This window comes from Cokeromyces recurvatus, assembly GCF_025118155.1.
Source record: "Cokeromyces recurvatus strain NRRL 2243 chromosome Unknown BX663scaffold_7, whole genome shotgun sequence".
Classification (NCBI taxonomy): Eukaryota; Fungi; Mucoromycota; class Mucoromycetes; order Mucorales; family Mucoraceae; genus Cokeromyces; species Cokeromyces recurvatus.
Genome location: NW_026251393.1, coordinates 540,545 through 560,045, shown reverse-complemented (window position 1 = coordinate 560,045; position 19,501 = coordinate 540,545). Strand labels below are relative to the sequence as shown.

The 19,501-nt window shown below is 35.6% G+C and overlaps 3 protein-coding genes across 3 annotated transcripts; 2 read left to right on the top strand and 1 right to left on the bottom strand.

Moving 5' to 3' along the window:
- Positions 1 to 168: 168 nt before the first annotated feature.
- BX663DRAFT_503264 (uncharacterized protein) lies at positions 169 to 2,014 on the bottom strand. Its single transcript, XM_051526743.1, has 4 exons — positions 1,770 to 2,014; positions 1,094 to 1,685; positions 757 to 1,035; positions 169 to 703 (listed from the first exon to the last, which is right to left on the bottom strand). Exons 1-4 carry the CDS (start codon positions 1,974 to 1,976, stop codon positions 282 to 284), a joined length of 1,500 nt encoding a protein of 499 aa, XP_051384697.1. The 5' UTR covers positions 1,977 to 2,014; the 3' UTR covers positions 169 to 281.
- Positions 2,015 to 4,675: 2,661 nt separating this feature from the next.
- On the top strand, positions 4,676 to 5,018 carry BX663DRAFT_503256 (uncharacterized protein; the record flags this gene model as incomplete). The annotated part of the gene is made up of 2 exons (XM_051526742.1): positions 4,676 to 4,698; positions 4,822 to 5,018. A coding segment is annotated over exon 2 (197 nt), but the record flags the coding sequence as incomplete, so codon positions are not given.
- Positions 5,019 to 7,253: 2,235 nt separating this feature from the next.
- On the top strand, positions 7,254 to 19,500 carry BX663DRAFT_550353 (fatty acid synthase; the record flags this gene model as incomplete). The annotated part of the gene is made up of 5 exons (XM_051531210.1): positions 7,254 to 8,037; positions 8,204 to 8,791; positions 8,894 to 9,218; positions 9,303 to 17,056; positions 17,141 to 19,500. 5 exons carry the CDS (start codon positions 7,254 to 7,256, stop codon positions 19,498 to 19,500), a joined length of 11,811 nt encoding a protein of 3,936 aa, XP_051384695.1.
- Position 19,501: the final 1 nt, after the last annotated feature.

Sequence of the window (19,501 nt, the reverse complement as noted above, 5' to 3'; positions counted from 1 at the left end):
CAGACAGAGAAAGAGAGAGAGAAATAAGCTTTTAATTTTCTTCTTAATTTCCTGATTTGGATTACGAGCCAAAACAATGCATAACGTAAAATTACATAATATAAATATTTTATTATTAGTACTAGTATTAGTATTATTATTATTTATTATTATTATTATAGTAATGTAGTAAATGATTATATAAGGATATAATAGAAATAAAGAAATAGTATTACATAATAGGGAAAAGGAGATACATATAAATATCCCTCTTGAATAAAATTATATACACAAGATGAATTTTAATCTTTTGTTGCATCCTTTGGTATTGATGAGGAAGATGACGATTCAGGAGCAGTATTGTTACCTGCATAAGTGCTCTTTTCAAAAGGAAGTTTTGTTTGACTAGATGAATTTTGAATGTAATTTTCATCTGTATTTGTTACTATTGATATATTAATGTCGTGAGAATGATCAGGAGAAGAAATTGGTGGTGATATAGTAGTAGTATTGTTACTTGCATTACTATTATCAGTGTGATTTTGAACATGGTTATTAGTCGTCGATAGTGTTGTTGAAGGCCCTGGTATAGTCATGTCTATACTAACAGCATTATCACTATTATTTTGTTGCTGTTGGAGATTCCTTTCTTTGCGCATTTCAGTTGGTAAACAATCCCATTTACAAATTGGGCACATTGTTGATTTTTGTGTAAGCCATGGATCTAATATAAAATAATGATTCACTGTTACAAATTAAACACATTTCATTTCTTACCTATACACAACACACAAAATCCATGTCCACAAGGTAAAATACGTATGTCATTTTTACCAGGAACAAAATCTTCGAGACAAATTGCACAGTTCACATTTTTGATTAAATCAGGAGAATATGTATCGATAGGTAAAGAATTTACAATCTCTACTGGTAAAGGATCAAGATGATTTACTCTTTGTTGCATATGAAATCCATTATTATTGGCTGTTCCATTCATTCCATTTGGATAATCTGCTCTCATACGACGAATTTTCCACCATCTAAAGAATATCACGGCTAAATATTAAAATAAATAAATATCTATAAAACCATATAAATAAATTTATATAATTACCAATCAGGAAAACTGCTGCTAAGGCAATAATGTAAGATAGATAACCTCGACCAGTAGCAAAGAAATTATCAGCACTTGAATAACCCCAAGAAACTTCTTCCAAATATGGAGTCAGTAACCAATATTGTCTCATTGTAGGATTACTAGCATTATAGCTTTGTTTAATTCGTTCAACAAATCTATTCCCATAGATAAAGGGGATAAAATAAACAGCCGTAGTCGAGGGACCTGAAAATTCCAAGTCATTATCAGACATGTTCAATACAGATCTATCAGCAGGAAGTGGTGTAGGATATGTAGGAGGACTTAAACTTCCAGAACCAGTAACTGGGATTCTACTGATAGTAATATTATCTCCGTAAGTAATATTGTCATAAATAAAAACCGCTGTTATACTGATATTGTTAGATAATGCTAAATGATTTACGACTGATATCTTTTCACTCCATTTACAATTTCCTCTCTTAACAAGTGCTATCTTTTGAGCATTTTTAATTGCTGGTGCTTCTATACCATAAGCATTTATTTGTTGAATAGTATTTATAGACATATTAGAAGATTGGCAACTCTCTTCAAAATTGAATACAATTCTCTAAAAATAAATATATAAATATATATTTATATGACAAATAAGTAAAAAGAACATTATTATTTGTTTATTTTTTGTTTTGTTTACATCAGGTGCATTCCTAGAGTTAATGTCAAGATGAATTCCCTGAAAATCTTGACATGTTACCATATTGGAAGTAGAAGGAATTAGAGTGCCAATACTATTATCGTTAGTTATGTTCATTGTAAAGCTACGTTCCCAAAATATTGGATTTGGTACTTTAATAGCACATATTGGGCTTATTAATAATAATAGTAATAATAAATATTTCATAATGATACAGAGAAAAAAGAAAAAAAAGAAAAAAAGAAAAAATGGAAGTATTATTTTATTTATTTTTATTTTATTATATCAAAAATGGAGGATAAATTAGAATCGTCGTCAAACGCTATATCGGTAAAATGTAATCTCCGAAGATCAAATTATTTATAACGCAGTATTTAAGATTGAGATGAATTTTCTTCAGATCAATGAGAATTTGATTTGAGAAAGGACGAAAATAAATTCAAGGTAAATTTATGGACAAATAAAGAATATTTTTATAGAAAGGTTTACATGTAAATATTGGTATCGTTCATATTCTCTACAGTGATGTCTCTAATAAAAGCTGTAGATCTTCTTCTTCCTTCCTAAATAGAAAGTGAGATCACAAGAATATTTTCTTACTAGCATTGATATCACTATTTTTGCTGTAATGAAAGTTATAAGGTGGCTAATTTGGGGTTATAAAATGTGAACAAAGCCATCAAAATATTTAAGATAGAATTCGATGTGTATAATAAAATTACTTTTTAACAATAGTAATTCAAGTTTCAAGGTCTTTAATCCCTTTTCTTGATATGAGCTTTTCTAGACACTGAACTCTTCTAAGGCTACCAGTATAGATATCTTGTTCTTTTCAGCAGCTACATGCTTTCATTTCTTCTTCTTTAGAGTGTTTAATTATGGCATTAAAGTCATGATACTTTCTTGGATCAATTGTCTACTTTCTCTATTGTAAAATTATATAAATCAAAGTTAATTTTGTAGTTTACTATTCACAGTTTCCCTAATAAAAGGATAATAGATATTGTAGCTATTAGATTGCAAGACACAGCATTATAGGCAAGAAATGTATGTGTGTGTGTGTGCGCGCGTGTTTAAGAATTAAGAGGAATATCTACACTGGAATGGAATAAGACTGCTTAGGAACTGGCTTGTTTTTTTTTTCACGTAGATATAGTCTGATGATTTTTTATCTGTCATATTTCAGCCTTTTTTTTAAAGTCAAAAATGGTATTGAACTGACATAACATGATCCTCATATCTTGTTCTGGCTTTCACTTTTGTCATTGCTTATAAGGATTTTATGATTACAAATAACATAGCACCAGCATAAAGATGATTGAAAGGACTCATAGCAAATATGTGAGACATTTTCATTATTTCAGTTTCTATGCATTTGTTCAATTTCAGCAAGCATATATGTAAATTCCGCAGGAGAGGGAGAAAGATTTACCACAATAGAAATTAAACTCGTTTTTTCTTTTTTTTTTTTTTGAGATTAGCTCAGATTTTCAAGTGCTTTAACAGTAACCAAATCAAACCCATTAAATCAAGTAAGAAAACTTTCATTCAAGTAATTTCTAACACTAATCTTTATTATTTTTGTCTAAAGGCTCTTAGTGGAATTAGTGTCGAACACGTTAATCAACAATTGGCTCTTCCTGCTGTCAATTAGTTTTATGCTTACTTTATAGATTGATTTATTAAGCTAGATGTTTAAATAATAAAGGATATTTCATTTTAAAATCCTCAATAGTATTGTTTAGATATACAGTTGCAATGACCATGCATGCAATCAAGAAGGTATTACTTTATTTAATAATAGGATTCACTTTGATTGGGTAAAGAATACTGGAGGGGGGCTTCCTTCAAGTCGACAAAAGCAAGTAAGACCCCATTGGAGACGTATTGTTTATTTGTTACAATTTGACCTAAAACCGACTGCCATTTGGAGTATCAAAAATTTTGCTAGATTATTACAGTCGTGTTATTTAATCCCTTATTGTCAACAATATAAGATGTTAACAGAACTTTGTGCATGAAATATTCCATTATTGAGATTAACGATCTTTTTATATGAATATATTTTTGTATTCTGTTCTGGTAACTGATTCCAAATAGAGGTTTCTTTTTTGGAGATATTATGTTGGATTCGAGTATTTTATTGATATGTTACATGATGCATAATGAGTTACACTTTATGTACATGCGTTTATAAAGTTTACATAAATGTCCTTTTTTTTAAAAAAAAAAAAAAATATGCTTCGTCTCATTGCAGTGAATACAAGTAACAACATTTTTATCTTATCAAACAATGCCTTTATCGTACATATAAAAAAAAGGGTAAATACATGTATGCATATTCATATTTGCCATTTTTTTTTTACACTCAGACATTATAATAATAGATGAAATCTTAACTTTTTTATGTTACTGTATATTGTAATAGCAATCAAATAGGCTTATGCTTGTCAATAGCTTCAAACTCAAAAGACAAAGGACAAGGATAGTATGTCGAAGGCCGTAGAGTTTAAGGAAAGAATCAGTACAATTTATCATTGCATAGATATATACAACTATGCATTAATACATCAATTTTGACACATACGCTTCTTTTTTTTTTTTTCAACCTATTTGTAACATAGAAATTATATCTCATGACTCGAAGATTTGTTTGTCATAGATAAAGTCGCTAGCATTAAGTCAACCTGGGATGTTTCTAAGCTACTAGTATCTTTACAATTTGAACAATGGTTCTATGAATAGTATTGAATAGGAGTAAAAGATGAGTATCCTTTTAACAAATACAACATCTTTATCAAAAATACATGTGATATTCCTTATAGAGTTCTGTCTACCTTTTCTATCCACGAATATATATACTTTAAGACATGTTTTTTTCAATGTAGAGCATGTTGCAGTTATGTTATTAAGAGTAATCCTTCTATAGCTCATTAGGGGCAAACAGTTTAGTTTTGAGGAAACTTGATGATTCAGTATTATTAGCCACTTACTAGAACCTTTAGGGGTTCATTTGGTATCAGTTATCTTTTGAAAGGCGGTGTTGTAGATTATGTCTTTCTATATTAACTATAATATATCTAACAATGTCCTGTTGACACTATTGTGGAGTGAGTTGTTATATGTATTTAATCTATTTAATTTATATTTCAAAAATAAGTGTATGTATTTTCCTTGGTTTTTTTTTATTTTATTTTTTTTAGGGAATGTAATTTCTATATCTTCTGTTTGGATAATAACTCCACCTTCCTAAGACATAATGCATTAGATTCTCGAGGTCTAAGGGCCTCAAAAGACATATTAATTATCTTATATCATAATTGACATGTTCTTACTTGAATGTCGAGTCTAAGTTGAATGTCGAGTCTAAGATACTTTAGCATAAAATTTTGCTACTCATTGTTATATAACAAAGAAACCATGGATCGACATAATGGGAAACAGCTAAAGGTAGATAAATTGAAAGTAGAAAGCACATGAGTCAGTTCAAACATAGACTTTAGAATGTTCGATTCTATTTATCTTTGAGTTGTAATAAAGATTATTTCGGCAAAATCGACATATATTGTAGCTGTATAATTTGCTTTAAAGTTTTTGAAGTATATGCAATTTATAGCTTGTTTGTTAAAGTAAATATTTTGCTGTAGCACTATTGTCTATATTGATACAAATCAGTGCTAAAATAGAAATAATTTCTTATATTCAAATGCTTGCAAATATATCAATGCTTTTTATTCATTATATTTGAATCATTGATGTGTACTCCTTGTTAATCTTTAATTGTAGAAATCATACAGACTGCTGCTATGTAATCTTCTTCCAAATACGCATAAAAATAAATAGCGTGTATGAAATTAATAAAAGGAAGAATATTAACAGGATTTATATAATAGATACACAAATGATAATTACTGTTATGGATGATGAAAAGTATCCGCGCCCCTGGCTATTTATTTGTTTTTTACTCCACCGCATAAATCTAATTAGTTATTGGGGTAAGATGAAGTTTTGTTCCTGGCTTAAAAAAAATCACCCAAAAAAGTTTATAATAAAAAATCCCCATATTTTTTTTTTACCTCTTTGATTTATATTTCATTTTATCTATTTAGAATAAAGGAAAAAAGCAGCTTAACAGAGGTCTATCCTCCAAATGAGGCAGTTTTTTTTTTTTTTTTGTATGCTTTGTATAGCTCTTTCGACATGAAAGCAGCAATATATAATAATAACACGTAAATAGTTAAGAGGTTTCAATGTAAATAAGCGGCGAAAAAAAAAGGACATATAATAAATTATGTTGTTGTTATGAGGACTGCAATGCTATTTCTGACATCCATATAATAGATAAGGATAGTTTGTATGACAACCCCACTTATTGTCGTCTCCAAGTAGACTCCTGATTGGACTAGAAAAAGATGGACTAAATCCCGCCAATTATTATTATAATTATTTATTTTTATTTTGCTCTCCACCCAGTATTTTTGATCGTGTAACAAATTTATTCAAATTATTGATTTGAACTGTCAAGATATAAAGCAGAGCCATAAATGCTACTGCGCTTATAAAGTTAACAATATTGAATAAGTTTCATGTTTCAAAAGATTATCTCAGATTTAAATATTAGGGAAAAAATATATATATACATATTTTTTTTTTTACAATTGATATTTGTTACATACATGTTCGATTGAGTAAAAAATAAAATAAAAAAAAAGACACTTATAAGCTAAGCAGAGGTAAAGATAAAATAATTAGAAAAGGGAATATCAATTTTGGGGAAAATAAGCTTATAACTGTGCCACTTGTCGCCTTCACAAAACTATACAAAAAAAACTTTATTGACGTATATTAAAAGTTGGTTTTTGGGGTGAAATTTGTAAATAATTTATAACACAGACATACAGATTGGACAAATGTTAATCCCGAGCCACTCCGAACATATTTTGCCCCTACCACTTGTCCTAATTTGGCTATTCCAAAGTTTGATGGGGGGTCGAAAAGACACATCTTGTTTTTTTTTTCTCGTCAAAAGCCTATTCTCTTTTTTGTGGTTTTTTTTTTATTTCTTCTTCTTTTTTAAAAAAAAAAAAAACTTATTTTCTTTTGAAATCTTTTTTATTTTACATAGTTTTTGTTTGGGGAAACAAAACACTTGAAAGAAAAAGATATACATTTTTTAAAGAGAAAGGAAAAACTACTTTTTTTGTATTGTACAATATAAATCTTTTTTTTTGAAAAAACAACATCATACAACTGTAGCATACAAAAAAAGCATATTTTTCATTTTTTTTTTAAAAATATTTAGAGAAAGGTACTAAGCATAAGAAATCAATATGTATACATGTATATAAATATATACATATTTATATAAATGACATTAATTGACAACATAATATTTGTAGCTTTTATATATATATACATATTATATTTTTTTGTCATAGTATTATTTGTTAATTATTTACATACATACCATATACAACAAACATCATGGAAAAACAACAAGTTCTTCGTCCTTTATCTATTAAACAAAATACAACTGAGGTTGCAGTACTAGTACCTACAAATATCTGGGTTCCCGCTGAACAACTTCAAGAAGAATTTTTAATTCAGTCTAACGATAATACAACAGCTGAGGAAATTACTGATATTGAACTTGCTGCTAAATTTTTAAATTTTGCTAGTGCTCGTGCTGCGAATGAATCTCAATTCTTACCAGTTGCACGTACACTCTTTATCAACTTTGGTACTCAATATTTGAAGAATAATGATGTCCACGCTGCTACACGTTCTCTTTCTTCTGAATCCAAGAAAGTTGTCATTCAAGCCTATTTTTCTGCCCTTGTTGTTCTTAAAGAACAAGGTGTTTTGTCTACCGAAGAAATGGCTCCTGCTAAATCTGCTCTCTTTGAAGCTGCCGCTCGTGGTGATGCTAAGCTTTTTGCCATCTTTGGTGGTCAAGGTAATATTGAGGAATATTTTGATGAATTTGCGGATATTTGGGAGACATATCAGGGTATTGTAAAGCCATTTGTTTATCGTATGGCTGCTGTCTTGGCTGACTATGCTCGTAGCCCCGATGCTAAAATGTTGCATTCAAAGGGTTTGGATATTTTACGTTGGTTAGATGATCCTGAAGTTAGACCTGATGTTCAATACCTTATCTCTGCACCTGTCAGTCTTCCTTTGATCGGTCTCACTCAAATCTTACAATACTATGTTATGATTCGTGTTCTTGGTCGTACTCCTGCTGAAATTCGTGATTTATTTGAAGGTATGTAATATATATATATATACATATATAAATATGAATATAAAGAAAGGGATTGAGAATAAAATCAATCATAAATATATCTATATATGGAAAAAAAGGAAGAAATAATTATAATAATGATTGGATAATTAAACCTATTTTTATTTTTTTATTTTTTTATTTGCAGGCACAACGGGTCATAGTCAGGGTATTATCAGTTCAGTTGTTATTTCTGTCTCTTCTACTGAGGAAGAATTTATTAGCAATACAGAAAAAGCATTGGGACTTCTTTTCTGGATTGGTACTCGTGCTCAACAAGTCTTCCCTCTTACTACCCTGAATCCCACTATTCTTGAAGATTCTACTAGCAACAATGAAGGCAGTCCTACACCCATGTTGGCCATTACTGGTCTTAGAGAAAACCAAGTAGTCAAGCAGCTTCAAGCTACCAACGCTCATCTTGCTCCTGAGCGTCAAATTGAAATTACTTTACATAACGGCCCTCGTTCATTTGTTTGTACTGGCCCTCCTCAATCCTTATACGGTTTGAATCTTGCCTTGCGTAAGCTTAAGGCCCCTACTGGTCTTGATCAATCCCGTGTTCCCTTTTCTCAACGTAAGATCAAATTCTCTTCACGTTTCTTACCTATCACTGCACCCTTCCATAGTGTTTATTTGAAGAATTCTATACCTATCATTTTGGAAGATGCTCAAAAAAATAATTTGTTTTTCAATGCTAAGGATCTCAAGATTCCCGTCTATGCTACTGATTCAGGTATGAAAAAAAAATAGATTTTTTCTATTTTCAAATGAAGAGGTTGAGAATATTAAAAACTGTTTATACTAACATAATCTTTTTTTTTTAATTGATTGTTAGGCAAGGATCTTCGTGAATCAGATAACCTTACCAAAGCATTATTAGAACTTATTTGTGAACATCATGTTCATTGGGAGAGTGCAATTGCTTCTAAGGATTTGACTCATATTATTGATTTTGGTCCAGGTGGCACATCAGGTATTGGTGGTTTGACACATCGTAATAAGGAGGGTACAGGTGTACAAATTGTGTTGGCCGGTGCTCTTGAAGGAGCTAACCGTGACCTTTCTTATAAGGCTGATCTTTTTGATTCTGACATTCGTGCTGTTACTTACTCTCAAAATTGGGCAAAGGCTTTCCAACCTAAATTAGTTCAAACCACAAGGTAAATTATTTACAGATTTTTTTTTTTTTTTTTTAGAAAAAAAATAAAGTATTAATTTTTTTCTTTTCCCTTGTTCTTAAATAGTAATGGTCGTATTCATCTTGATACCAAGATGTCTCGCTTATTAGGTAAGCCACCACTCATGGTAGCCGGTATGACTCCTGCTACTGTCAATGAAAAGTTTGTTGCTGCGGTTATGAATGCAGGTTATCATATTGAACTTGCTGGTGGTGGCCACTTTAGCGATGAAATGCTTCGTGAGAAGATTAATAAAATTGTAGAACTCACTCGTGCAGGTGAAGGTATCTCTCTCAACATTATTTTCTTAAATGTACGTCAATGGGGCTTCCAATATCCTCTTATTCAGGTTATGCGTAAGGAAGGTTTACCTATGGAAGGTCTTTGTATTGCAGCTGGTGTTCCCAGTCTTGACAATGCGAATGAAATTATTGCCAATTTGCAAGCTGCTGGTATTCGCCATGTTGCTTTCAAACCAGGAAATGCAGATACCATCCGTCAGGTTGTAGCTATTGCTGCTGCTAACCCTACTATGCCTGTTATCTTACAATGGACTGGTGGTCGTGCTGGTGGTCACCACGGTTTCGAGGATGTGCATCAACCTATTCTTGAAACTTATGCCGCTATTCGTCGTCAACCCAACATTGTTCTTGTTGCTGGTTCTGGCTTTGGTGGTGCTGATGACACTTTACCTTATATCACAGGTGATTGGTCTGTTAAATTCGATTATCCACCTATGCCTTTTGATGGTGTCCTCTTTGGTTCTCGTATGATGGTAGCCAAGGAAGGTTTAGCTTCTCCTGCTGCTAAGCAAGCCATGGTTGATGCACCTGGTGTTGATGACGGTGAATGGGAAAAGACCTATAAGGGCCCTGCTGGTGGTGTCCTTACTGTTCTTTCTGAACTTGGTGAACCTATCCACAAGATTGCCACTCGTGGTGTTCGTCTTTGGAAGGAACTTGATGAAAGCATTTTCTCTTTGCCTAAGGATAAGCGTTTACCTGCCTTGTTGGCCAAGAAAGATTATATCATTAAGCGTTTAAATGCTGATTTCCAAAAGGTATGGTTTGGTAAGAAAAAGACGGGTGAGGCCGTTGATCTTCAAGATATGACCTACAGTGAAGTTGTCTACCGTATGATCGAATTACTTTATATCAAGTTCGAAGCTCGTTGGATTGATATTTCACTTCGTGACTTTGTTGGCGACTTTTTGCGTCGTGTTGAAGAACGTTTCTCAAAGACATCTTCATCTTCTATGCTCCAGAATTATGCTCAATTGGAGAACCCCTTCCCTTTTGTTGAAGAGTTCTTGGCTCAATTCCCTGATGCTGAAACCCAGTTATTGACCTCTGAGGATATCCTTCACTTTATTGCTCTTTGTAAACGTCCTACTCAAAAGCCTGTTCCCTTCATTCCTGTCATGGATAAAGAGTTTGATATTTGGTTCAAGAAGGACTCCCTTTGGCAATCTGAAGATCTTGCCGCTGTTGTTGATCAAGATGTTCAACGTACTTGTATCCTTCATGGTCCTGTTGCTGCCAAGTACGCCACTCGCGTTGATCAACCTGTAGGTGAAATTCTTGGTGATATTTACAATAGCCATATCGAAAGTTTGAAGGAACGTTATTATAAGGATACTCCTATTCCCAAGATTGAATATCTTGGTGGTGCATCTATCACAAAGACCACTATACAAGAAGTTTCTACTTCTGCTACTGAATCTGTTCATGAAGTTGGAAGCACTATTCCTTCTGACGAAGAATGGCTTCAAGCTATCTCTGGTCCCACTTATAGCTGGCTTCGTGCTCTCTTAACCTCTCCTTTCATCGTTCAAGGTAAACGTTATGCTGATAACCCAGCTAAGCGTATCTTCCGTCCTCGTGCCGGCCAAAGAGTTGTTACCTCTATGGATAAGGATGGTAAGATCATTTCTGTTAAAGTCCAAGATAAGCGTCCCTGGAGTGCAACAGCTAAAACAAGCGACTATGTTTCATCTGTTGAAGCCTCTATCTCGGGTAATATGATTCATGTTACATTGTTTGAGAAGAGAGAGGAAAACATGATTCCCTTATCTTTACAATTTGAATATAAGCCTGAACTTGGTTATGCTCCTATTCACGAAATTATGGAAGGACGTAACGAACGTATTAAGGAATTCTATTACAAGCTTTGGTTTGGTGTTGATAATAAGGATGATTTCTTAAATATCTCGGTTCATGAAAAACTTTCTGGTAAAGGTGAAGTTGTAAAATCAGAGGAGATTAAGGAATTCTGTCAAACCGTTGGCAACGAAGCTGAAGTCTTTGTTGACCGTGGCCAAAAGGTTGTCTACGCTCCTATGGACTTTGCTATTGTTGTTGGCTGGAAGGCTATCATGAAGGCTATTTTCCCCAAGGTCATTGATGGTGATCTCTTAAGACTTGTTCATTTAGGTAATGGCTTCCGTCTTTTAGACGGTTCTGAGCTTCTCAAGGTCGGAGACATTGTTGATACTTATGCACACATTAATGCCATCGTCAATACTGATTCTGGTAAAATGATTGAAGTTAATGGTGTGATCGTTCGTGAAGGAAAGCCTGTTCTTGAAGTAACTAGCCAATTCCTTTATCGTGGTGAATTTAATGATTTTGAACACACCTTCGAACGTAAGGTTGAAACTCCTATGCTTCTCAAGATTAAGGATATTAAGGATATTGCGGTTCTTAAGTCTAAGGAATGGATGCAATGGGGTGATGCCTTGGAAAATCATGAAATCACTGTTGGTTCATCTTTGATTTTCCGTTTGAGCACTGATCTTAAATACAAGAATAAGAATGTCTTTGCTAGTGTTAAGACGACTGGTACTGTCACAATGCAAGTCTCTACTAAAGAATTTGTTGAAATCGCTAGAGTTGAATATGAATCTGGTGAAAGCCATGGTAACCCCGTTATTGAATACTTGAAGCGTAACGCTCAAGAGATTGAACAAGCTCACTTTTTCGAGAACGGTGGTTATTCTGTTATGCCTAGCCAATCAACTTATTCTTCTGTTGTTCACGCACCTGCCTCTAATGAGCCTTATGCTAATGTCTCTGGTGATTTCAATCCAATTCACGTCAATCCTTACTTTGCTGACCTTGCTCGTTTACCTGGTACAATCACTCATGGTATGTGGACTAGTGCCTCTACTCGTAAGTTTGTTGAAATCTTTGCTGCTGATAACGTACCCCGCCGTGTTGTTGCCTATGATGTTAAGTTCGTTGGCATGGTCTTGCCCTCTGACAGGCTTGAAACTAAACTTTATCACACTGGTATGAAGAATGGTCGCAAGATTATTAAAGTAGAGACATTCAACCAAAATAATGAAAAGGTTGTTGAAGGTACTGCTGAAGTTGAGCAGCCTATTACATCCTATGTCTTTACTGGTCAAGGTTCTCAAGAACAAGGAATGGGTATGGCCTTATACGATAGCTCTCCTGTTGCTAAGGCTATTTGGGATCAAGCTGATAAACATTTCATGGAAAACTATGGTTTCTCTATCATTGAAATCGTTCGTAATAATCCAAAGGAAAAGGTTGTTCACTTTGGCGGTCCTCGTGGTAAGAAGATTCGTCAAAACTACATGAGTATGTCTTATGATGTTGTTGACGCTGATGGCACCACTAAGACTTTACCATTATTCCCTACTATTAATGAACGCACTGCCTTCTATACCTTCCGTTCTCCTACTGGTCTCTTGTATGCTACCCAATTCACACAACCTGCTTTGACCTTAATGGAAAAGGCTGCATTTGAAGATATGCGTTCCAAGGAGTTGATTCAAGCCAATTGTGCTTTCGCTGGTCACTCTCTTGGTGAATATGCTGCTTTAGCCTCTGTTGGTGATGTGTTGCCCTTAGACTCTCTTGTAGATGTCGTCTTTTATCGTGGTATGACTATGCAATCTGCTGTCAAACGTGATGAAGAGGGTCGCTCTAACTATGGTATGGTTGCTGTCAATCCTGCTCGTGTATCAAAGACATTTAATGATACTGCTCTTCGTTATGTTGTTGATTCCATTGCTCGCCGTGGTGGTGATGTCTTGGAGATTGTCAACTTTAATGTTGAAAACTGGCAATACGTTGCTGCTGGTGCACTTCAAAACCTTGATGCTCTTGCTAATGTTTTGAACTATATCAAGACTGCCAACATTGATCTTCAAAAGTTGATGGAAACCATGTCTCTTGAAGACGTTAAGCAACACTTGATTGAAATTATTGATGGTGCCTTTGAAAAGACTAAGGCTAAGCAAGCTAAGGGACGTGTTATTCTTGAACGTGGTCACGCTACTGTCCCCCTTCCCGGTATCGATGTACCTTTCCACTCTTCTTTCTTGCTTAGTGGTGTTACTCCCTTCCGTACTTTCTTGGCTAAGAAATTCAATCCTTCTGATATTAACGTTGCTCAATTAGCTGGCAAGTATATTCCTAACTTGACCGCTCAACCTTTTAGTACCGATAAGAGTTATATTGAAGATGTTTATCGTTTAACATCTAGTCCTCGTTTAGCTAAGGTGCTCAAGAATTGGTCTGATGATAAATATGTTACCCCTGCTCAACAACAACGTCTCGGTTACATTCTTTTGATTGAACTTTTGGCTTATCAATTCGCTTCTCCTGTTCGTTGGATTGAAACTCAAGATCAATTGTTCAAGAACTATAAGATTGAGCGTCTTATCGAAGTCGGCCCTTCTCCTACTCTTAGCGGTATGGCTGCCCGTACTTTGAATCTTAAATATCAAGCTTATGATAATGCTTTGAGTAACCGTCGTCAAAACTTGTCTATTGCTAAGGATTCTAAGGAAATTTATTATGAATTTGAGAATGCCGTAGAAGAAGAAGCTGCACCTGCTGAATCTACCCCCGCTGCACCTGCTGCTACTGCTGCTGCTCCTGCTGCTCCTGTAGCTGTTGCTGCTGCTCCTGCTCCTTCAGCTGGACCTGCTGCTGCTATTAGTGATGTTCCTGTTACAGCTACTGAGGTTATTCATGCTGTTATCGCTCAAAAATTGAAAAAGACTATGGATGAAGTTCCTTTATCCAAGGCTATTAAGGATTTAGTTGGTGGTAAATCTACTCTTCAAAACGAAATTCTTGGTGACTTACAAAAGGAATTCAATAACGGTGTTCCTGAAAAATCTGAAGAGACTCCCTTGGATGAACTTGGTGCTGCCTTAAATAGCAGTTTCTCTGGAGCTCTCGGTAAGCACTCTAGCACTTTAGTTGCTAAAATGATTGGTGCCAAGATGCCTGGTGGTTTTACCTTGAATAGTGCAAAGACTTATCTTACCAACTCATATGGTTTGGGTCCTGGTCGCATTGACGGTGCTTTATTGGTTGCTATTACGATGGAACCTGCTTCTCGTCTTGGTGCTGAAGCTGAAGCTAAGGCTTGGTTGGATTCTGTTGCTCAAGCTTACGCTAAGAGAGCTAGTATTACATTGTCTGCACCTGGTGCTGGTGGTGCCACTGGTAGTGCTGCTGGTGGTGCATCTGTTGCTGTTATCAATAGTGAAGAATTTGATGCTCTCAAGGCTAAGCAAGACGCTTTGATTTATCAACAGCTTAACTTGTATGCCAAATACCTTCAAAAGGACTTACGTGAAGGTGCCAAGTTATACGAGAAAGAGAAGACCACAACTGCTAAATTACAAGCCGAACTTGATTTATGGCTTGCTGAACATGGTGATATTTATGCTGATGGTATCAAACCTAGTTTCACACCCCTTAAGGCTCGTCGTTACGATTCTTATTGGAACTGGTCTCGTCAAGATGCTCTTGAAATGTGGTATGATATCATTTTTGGTAAACTTGCTATTGTTGATCGTGAAGTTACTGCCAAATGTTTACGTATCATGAACCGTGCTTATCCTCAATTGATTGATTATATGCGTTATAATGTTGAGAACTGTGCTGGTGACAGAGGTGAGACCTATAGACTTGCTAAGGAATTCGGTCAAGCGTTGATTGAAAACTGTGTTGAAGTCCTTGCTGAAAACCCTGTCTATAAGGATGTAGGTTTCCCTACTGGTCCCAAGACTCAAGTCTCCGAAAAGGGTAATATTGTTTATACCGAAGTTCCTCGTCCTGGCTGTCGCAAGTTAGCTGACTATGTCAAGGATATGACTGCTGGTTCTAAAGTTACTGAATACTCTAACCGACTCAAGGTCCAACAAGACCTCGGCCGTATTTACAAGATCATTCGTAGTCAAAACAAGATGAAGAAGAGCACTAAGGTTGCTATTAAGGAACTTTATACTGATGTTTTACGTGCTATGTCTATTTCAAACACTATTATCAGAGAACAAAGACCTCGTCAACGTCGTGCTTCTGTTGTTAATCGTCTCCCTGAACGTAAGCGTATTGCTGAAAAGTCTGCAAAGACTGAGACTATTCCCTTCTTACATCTCAAGAAGAAGAACGTTAATGATCCTTCTGGTTGGGAATTCAGTAGCAAATTGACATCTATTTATCTCAATGTTTTAACTGAAATTGCTGAGAGAGGTATTACTTTTGCTGACAAATGTGTTCTTTTAACTGGTGCTGGTAGAGACTCCATTGGTTCTGAAGTCTTGAAGGGTCTTATTTCTGGTGGTGCCAAGGTTGTCGTGACTACTTCTCGTTTCAGTCGTCAAGTTACTGAATACTTCCAATCTATTTATGAAACATTTGGTTCTAAGGGATCTGAACTTGTGGTTGTACCTTTCAATCAAGGTGCCAAACAAGATGTTGATGCCTTGGTCAACTATATCTATGATCCTAAGGGTCTTAACTGGGATCTTGACTTTGTTATTCCTTTTGCTGCCATTCCTGAAAATGGTCGTGAAATTGATAGCATTGACTCCAAGTCTGAACTTGCTCATCGTATTATGTTAACTAACCTTCTCCGTATGTTGGGTAATGTCAAGACTCACAAGCAAAAGATTGGCTCTGATACTCGTCCTGCTCAAGTCATTCTTCCTTTGTCTCCTAACCATGGTACCTTCGGTGCTGATGGTCTTTATGGTGAATCCAAGATTTCTTTGGAGACTCTCTTCAACCGTTGGTATTCTGAAAGCTGGTCTAGCTACTTGCTTATTGCTGGTGCTGTCATTGGTTGGACTCGTGGTACTGGTTTGATGAATGCAAACAATATGGTTGCTGAAGGTGTTGAAGCACTTGGTGTTAGAACTTTCTCTACTGTTGAAATGTCATTCAATATCCTTGGTCTTATGCACCCTGATATTGTTGAACTTTGTCAAAACGAGCCTGTATGGGCTGATCTTAATGGCGGTCTTCAATTTATTACTAACTTGAACGAAGTTAGTGCCAAGTTGCGTAAGGAAATTCGTGAAACTGCTGAAATTCGTAAGGCTATTGATGCTGAAAATGCTCTTGATTTCAAGATTGTATTTGGAGAAGAAGCTGAACGTAAGCACAAGCCTCACAAGATCACCCCTCGTGCTAATATGAAGTTTGAGTTCCCTAAGCTCAAGTCTTATGAATCCTTCAAAGACCTTAACTATCTTAAGGGCATGATTGATCTTGAACAAGTTATTGTTGTTGCCGGTTTCGGTGAAGTCTCTCCATGGGGTAATTCAAGAACTCGTTGGGAAATGGAAGCTTATGGTGAATTCTCTCTTGAGGGTTGTATTGAAATGGCCTGGATTATGGGTTATATTAAGCACCATGATGGTAACTTGAAGAACGGTAAATTCTACTCTGGTTGGTTAGATGCTAAATCTGGTGAGCCTGTTGAAGAAAAGGATATTAAGGCTAAATATGAAAAGCAAATCCTTGAACATACTGGTATTCGTTTGATTGGTATGTATTTCTATATTATATGTATATACATATATATAAAGATTGTATTAATGTTTTAATTGTTTTTTTTTAAAAAAAAAATAGATCCTACCGTCATGAACGGATATGATCCTGAAAAGAAGATGCTTATGCAAGAAATTGTTATTGATCATGATCTTGAACCTTTTGAGTGCTCTAAGGAAGAAGCTGATCAATTCAAGCATCAACAAGGTGATAAGGCTGATGTTTATGAAAATGCTAATGGAGATTGGTGTGTTGTTTTACGTAAGGGAGCTACCTTGTATGTTCCTAAGGCTCTTCGTTTCGATCGTCTCGTTGCTGGTCAGATCCCCACTGGCTGGGATGCCACTCGTTATGGTGTTCCTAAGGATATTGTTGATCAAGTTGACCCTGTTACATTGTTTAACATCGTTTCAACTGTTGAAGCTTTTGTTTCTGCTGGTATCACTGATCCATATGAATTCTTCAAATATGTTCATGTGTCTGAAATTGGTAATACTACTGGTTCAGGTGTTGGTGGTCAAATCTCACAAAGAGGTCTTTTCCGTGATCGTCTTCTTGATAAGCCTGTTCAAAAGGATATCTTGCAAGAATCTTTCATTAACACCATGCCTGCTTGGATCAACATGTTGCTTCTTTCATCCTCTGGTCCCATCAAGACACCTGTTAACGCTTGTGCTACTTCCGCTGTCTCTATTGAACTTGCTTGTGAGTCTCTTTTGACTGGTAAAGCCAAGATTATGATTGCTGGTGCTACTGAAGATATTACAGAAGAATCCAGTTACGAATTCGCTAACATGAAGGCCACTTCTAATGCTGTTGATGAATTTGAGCATGGCCGTACTCCTAGAGAAATGTCTCGCCCTGCTACTACTTCTAGAAATGGTTTTATGGAAGCCCACGGTGCTGGTAACCATATTCTTATGTCTGCTGCCACTGCTATTGAGATTGGTGCACCTATTTATGGTATTATTGCTCTTAGTAGCACTGCTACTGATAAGGAAGGTCGTTCCGTCCCTGCACCTGGTGCTGGTATCCTTACAACTGCTCGTGAAAATGTCAGTAAGAGAGCTTCTCCTTTGTTGAACTTCAACTACCGTGCTAGACAAATTAAGTCTCGTCGCGCTCAAATTAAGGCTTGGGTTGAGAGCGAATATGAATTCTTACGTGAGGAAATGGAAGAGCTTAAGGCTTCTGGTGAACTTCCTGCTGAAGAAGAGAAGGCATGGCTTGAAGAACGTACTACATTTATTCATAATGAAGCTAAACGTCAAGAAAAGGAAGCATTAGCTACATACAATCATCAATTCTATAAGAATGATCCTAACATTGCACCTATTCGTGGTGCTCTTGCTGTTTATGGTTTGACAATTGATGATATCGGTGTTGCCTCTTTCCACGGTACATCTACTAAGGCTAACGATAAGAATGAATCTCGTGTACTTAACTCTCAATTGAAGCATCTTGGCCGTACTAAGGGTAACGCACTCTTGGCTATTACACAGAAATACTTGACTGGTCATCCCAAGGGTCCTGCTGCATCCTGGATGGCTAACGGCATGATGCAATGCTTGCTTACAGGTCTTGTTCCTGGTAATCGCAATGCAGATAACATTGATGTTGTTATGAAAGATTTTGATTACATTGTGTATCCTTCTCGTTCTATTCAAACTGATGGTTTGAAGGCTGGTCTCCTCAAGTCCTTTGGTTTTGGTCAAGCTGGTGGTGAAGTATTAATTATTCATCCTGATTATGTCTTTGGTGCAATGGAAGAAAACCAATATAACGCTTATAAGATTAAGAATGCTGAACGTTATGCAAAGACTTATCGTTATCTCCATGATTCTATTACTGGTGTTGCTGACTTTGTCCAAGTTAAGACAGAAGCTCCTTACTCTGATGATCTTGAATATACTGTTTATTTGAATCCTAGTGCTCGTACTGAATATTCCAAGGAAAAGAAATCATGGCATTTCACCAACAAATCTGCTAACCTTGCTGCCCCCACAGCAGGTGATGCTGAAGTAACCAAGAATATTATCTCTTCTCTTACTGAACAACAAGCCGGTAAAAGAGGTGTTGGTGTTGATGTTGAATTAACTAATGCAGTAAATATTGAGAATTCCACCTTTATTGAACGTAATTTTACTCCTGCTGAAATCGAATACTGTCAAGCTCGCCCTGATCCCCAGGCTAGCTTTGCAGGTCGTTGGTCTGCTAAGGAAGCTGTTTTCAAGGCTATCTCTTCTTATGGAAACATTCCTTCTGATGGCTCCGGTGCTCCTTTGAAAGATATTGAAATTAAGGCAAATGAAGTTGGAGCTCCTGTAGTCGTGCTATCTGGCAAGGCTAAATCTGCCGCATCTTCTGCTGGTATTAAAAATGTAAATGTATCTATTAGCCATAGTGGAGCTTACAGTGCCGCTGTTGCTTTAACTCAATAAT

Excerpts from the sequence above, each read along its gene's own strand:
- BX663DRAFT_503264 (XM_051526743.1), bottom strand. The coding sequence starts at position 1,976 with ATGAAATATTTATTATTACTATTATTATTAATAAGCCCAATATGTGCT. Across the intron at positions 1,036-1,093 it reads AGCAGCAGTTTTCCTGATTG|CCGTGATATTCTTTAGATGG; the intron begins GTAATTATATAA and ends TTTAATATTTAG. Across the intron at positions 704-756 it reads ATTTTGTGTGTTGTGTATAG|ATCCATGGCTTACACAAAAA; the intron begins GTAAGAAATGAA and ends ATTTTATATTAG.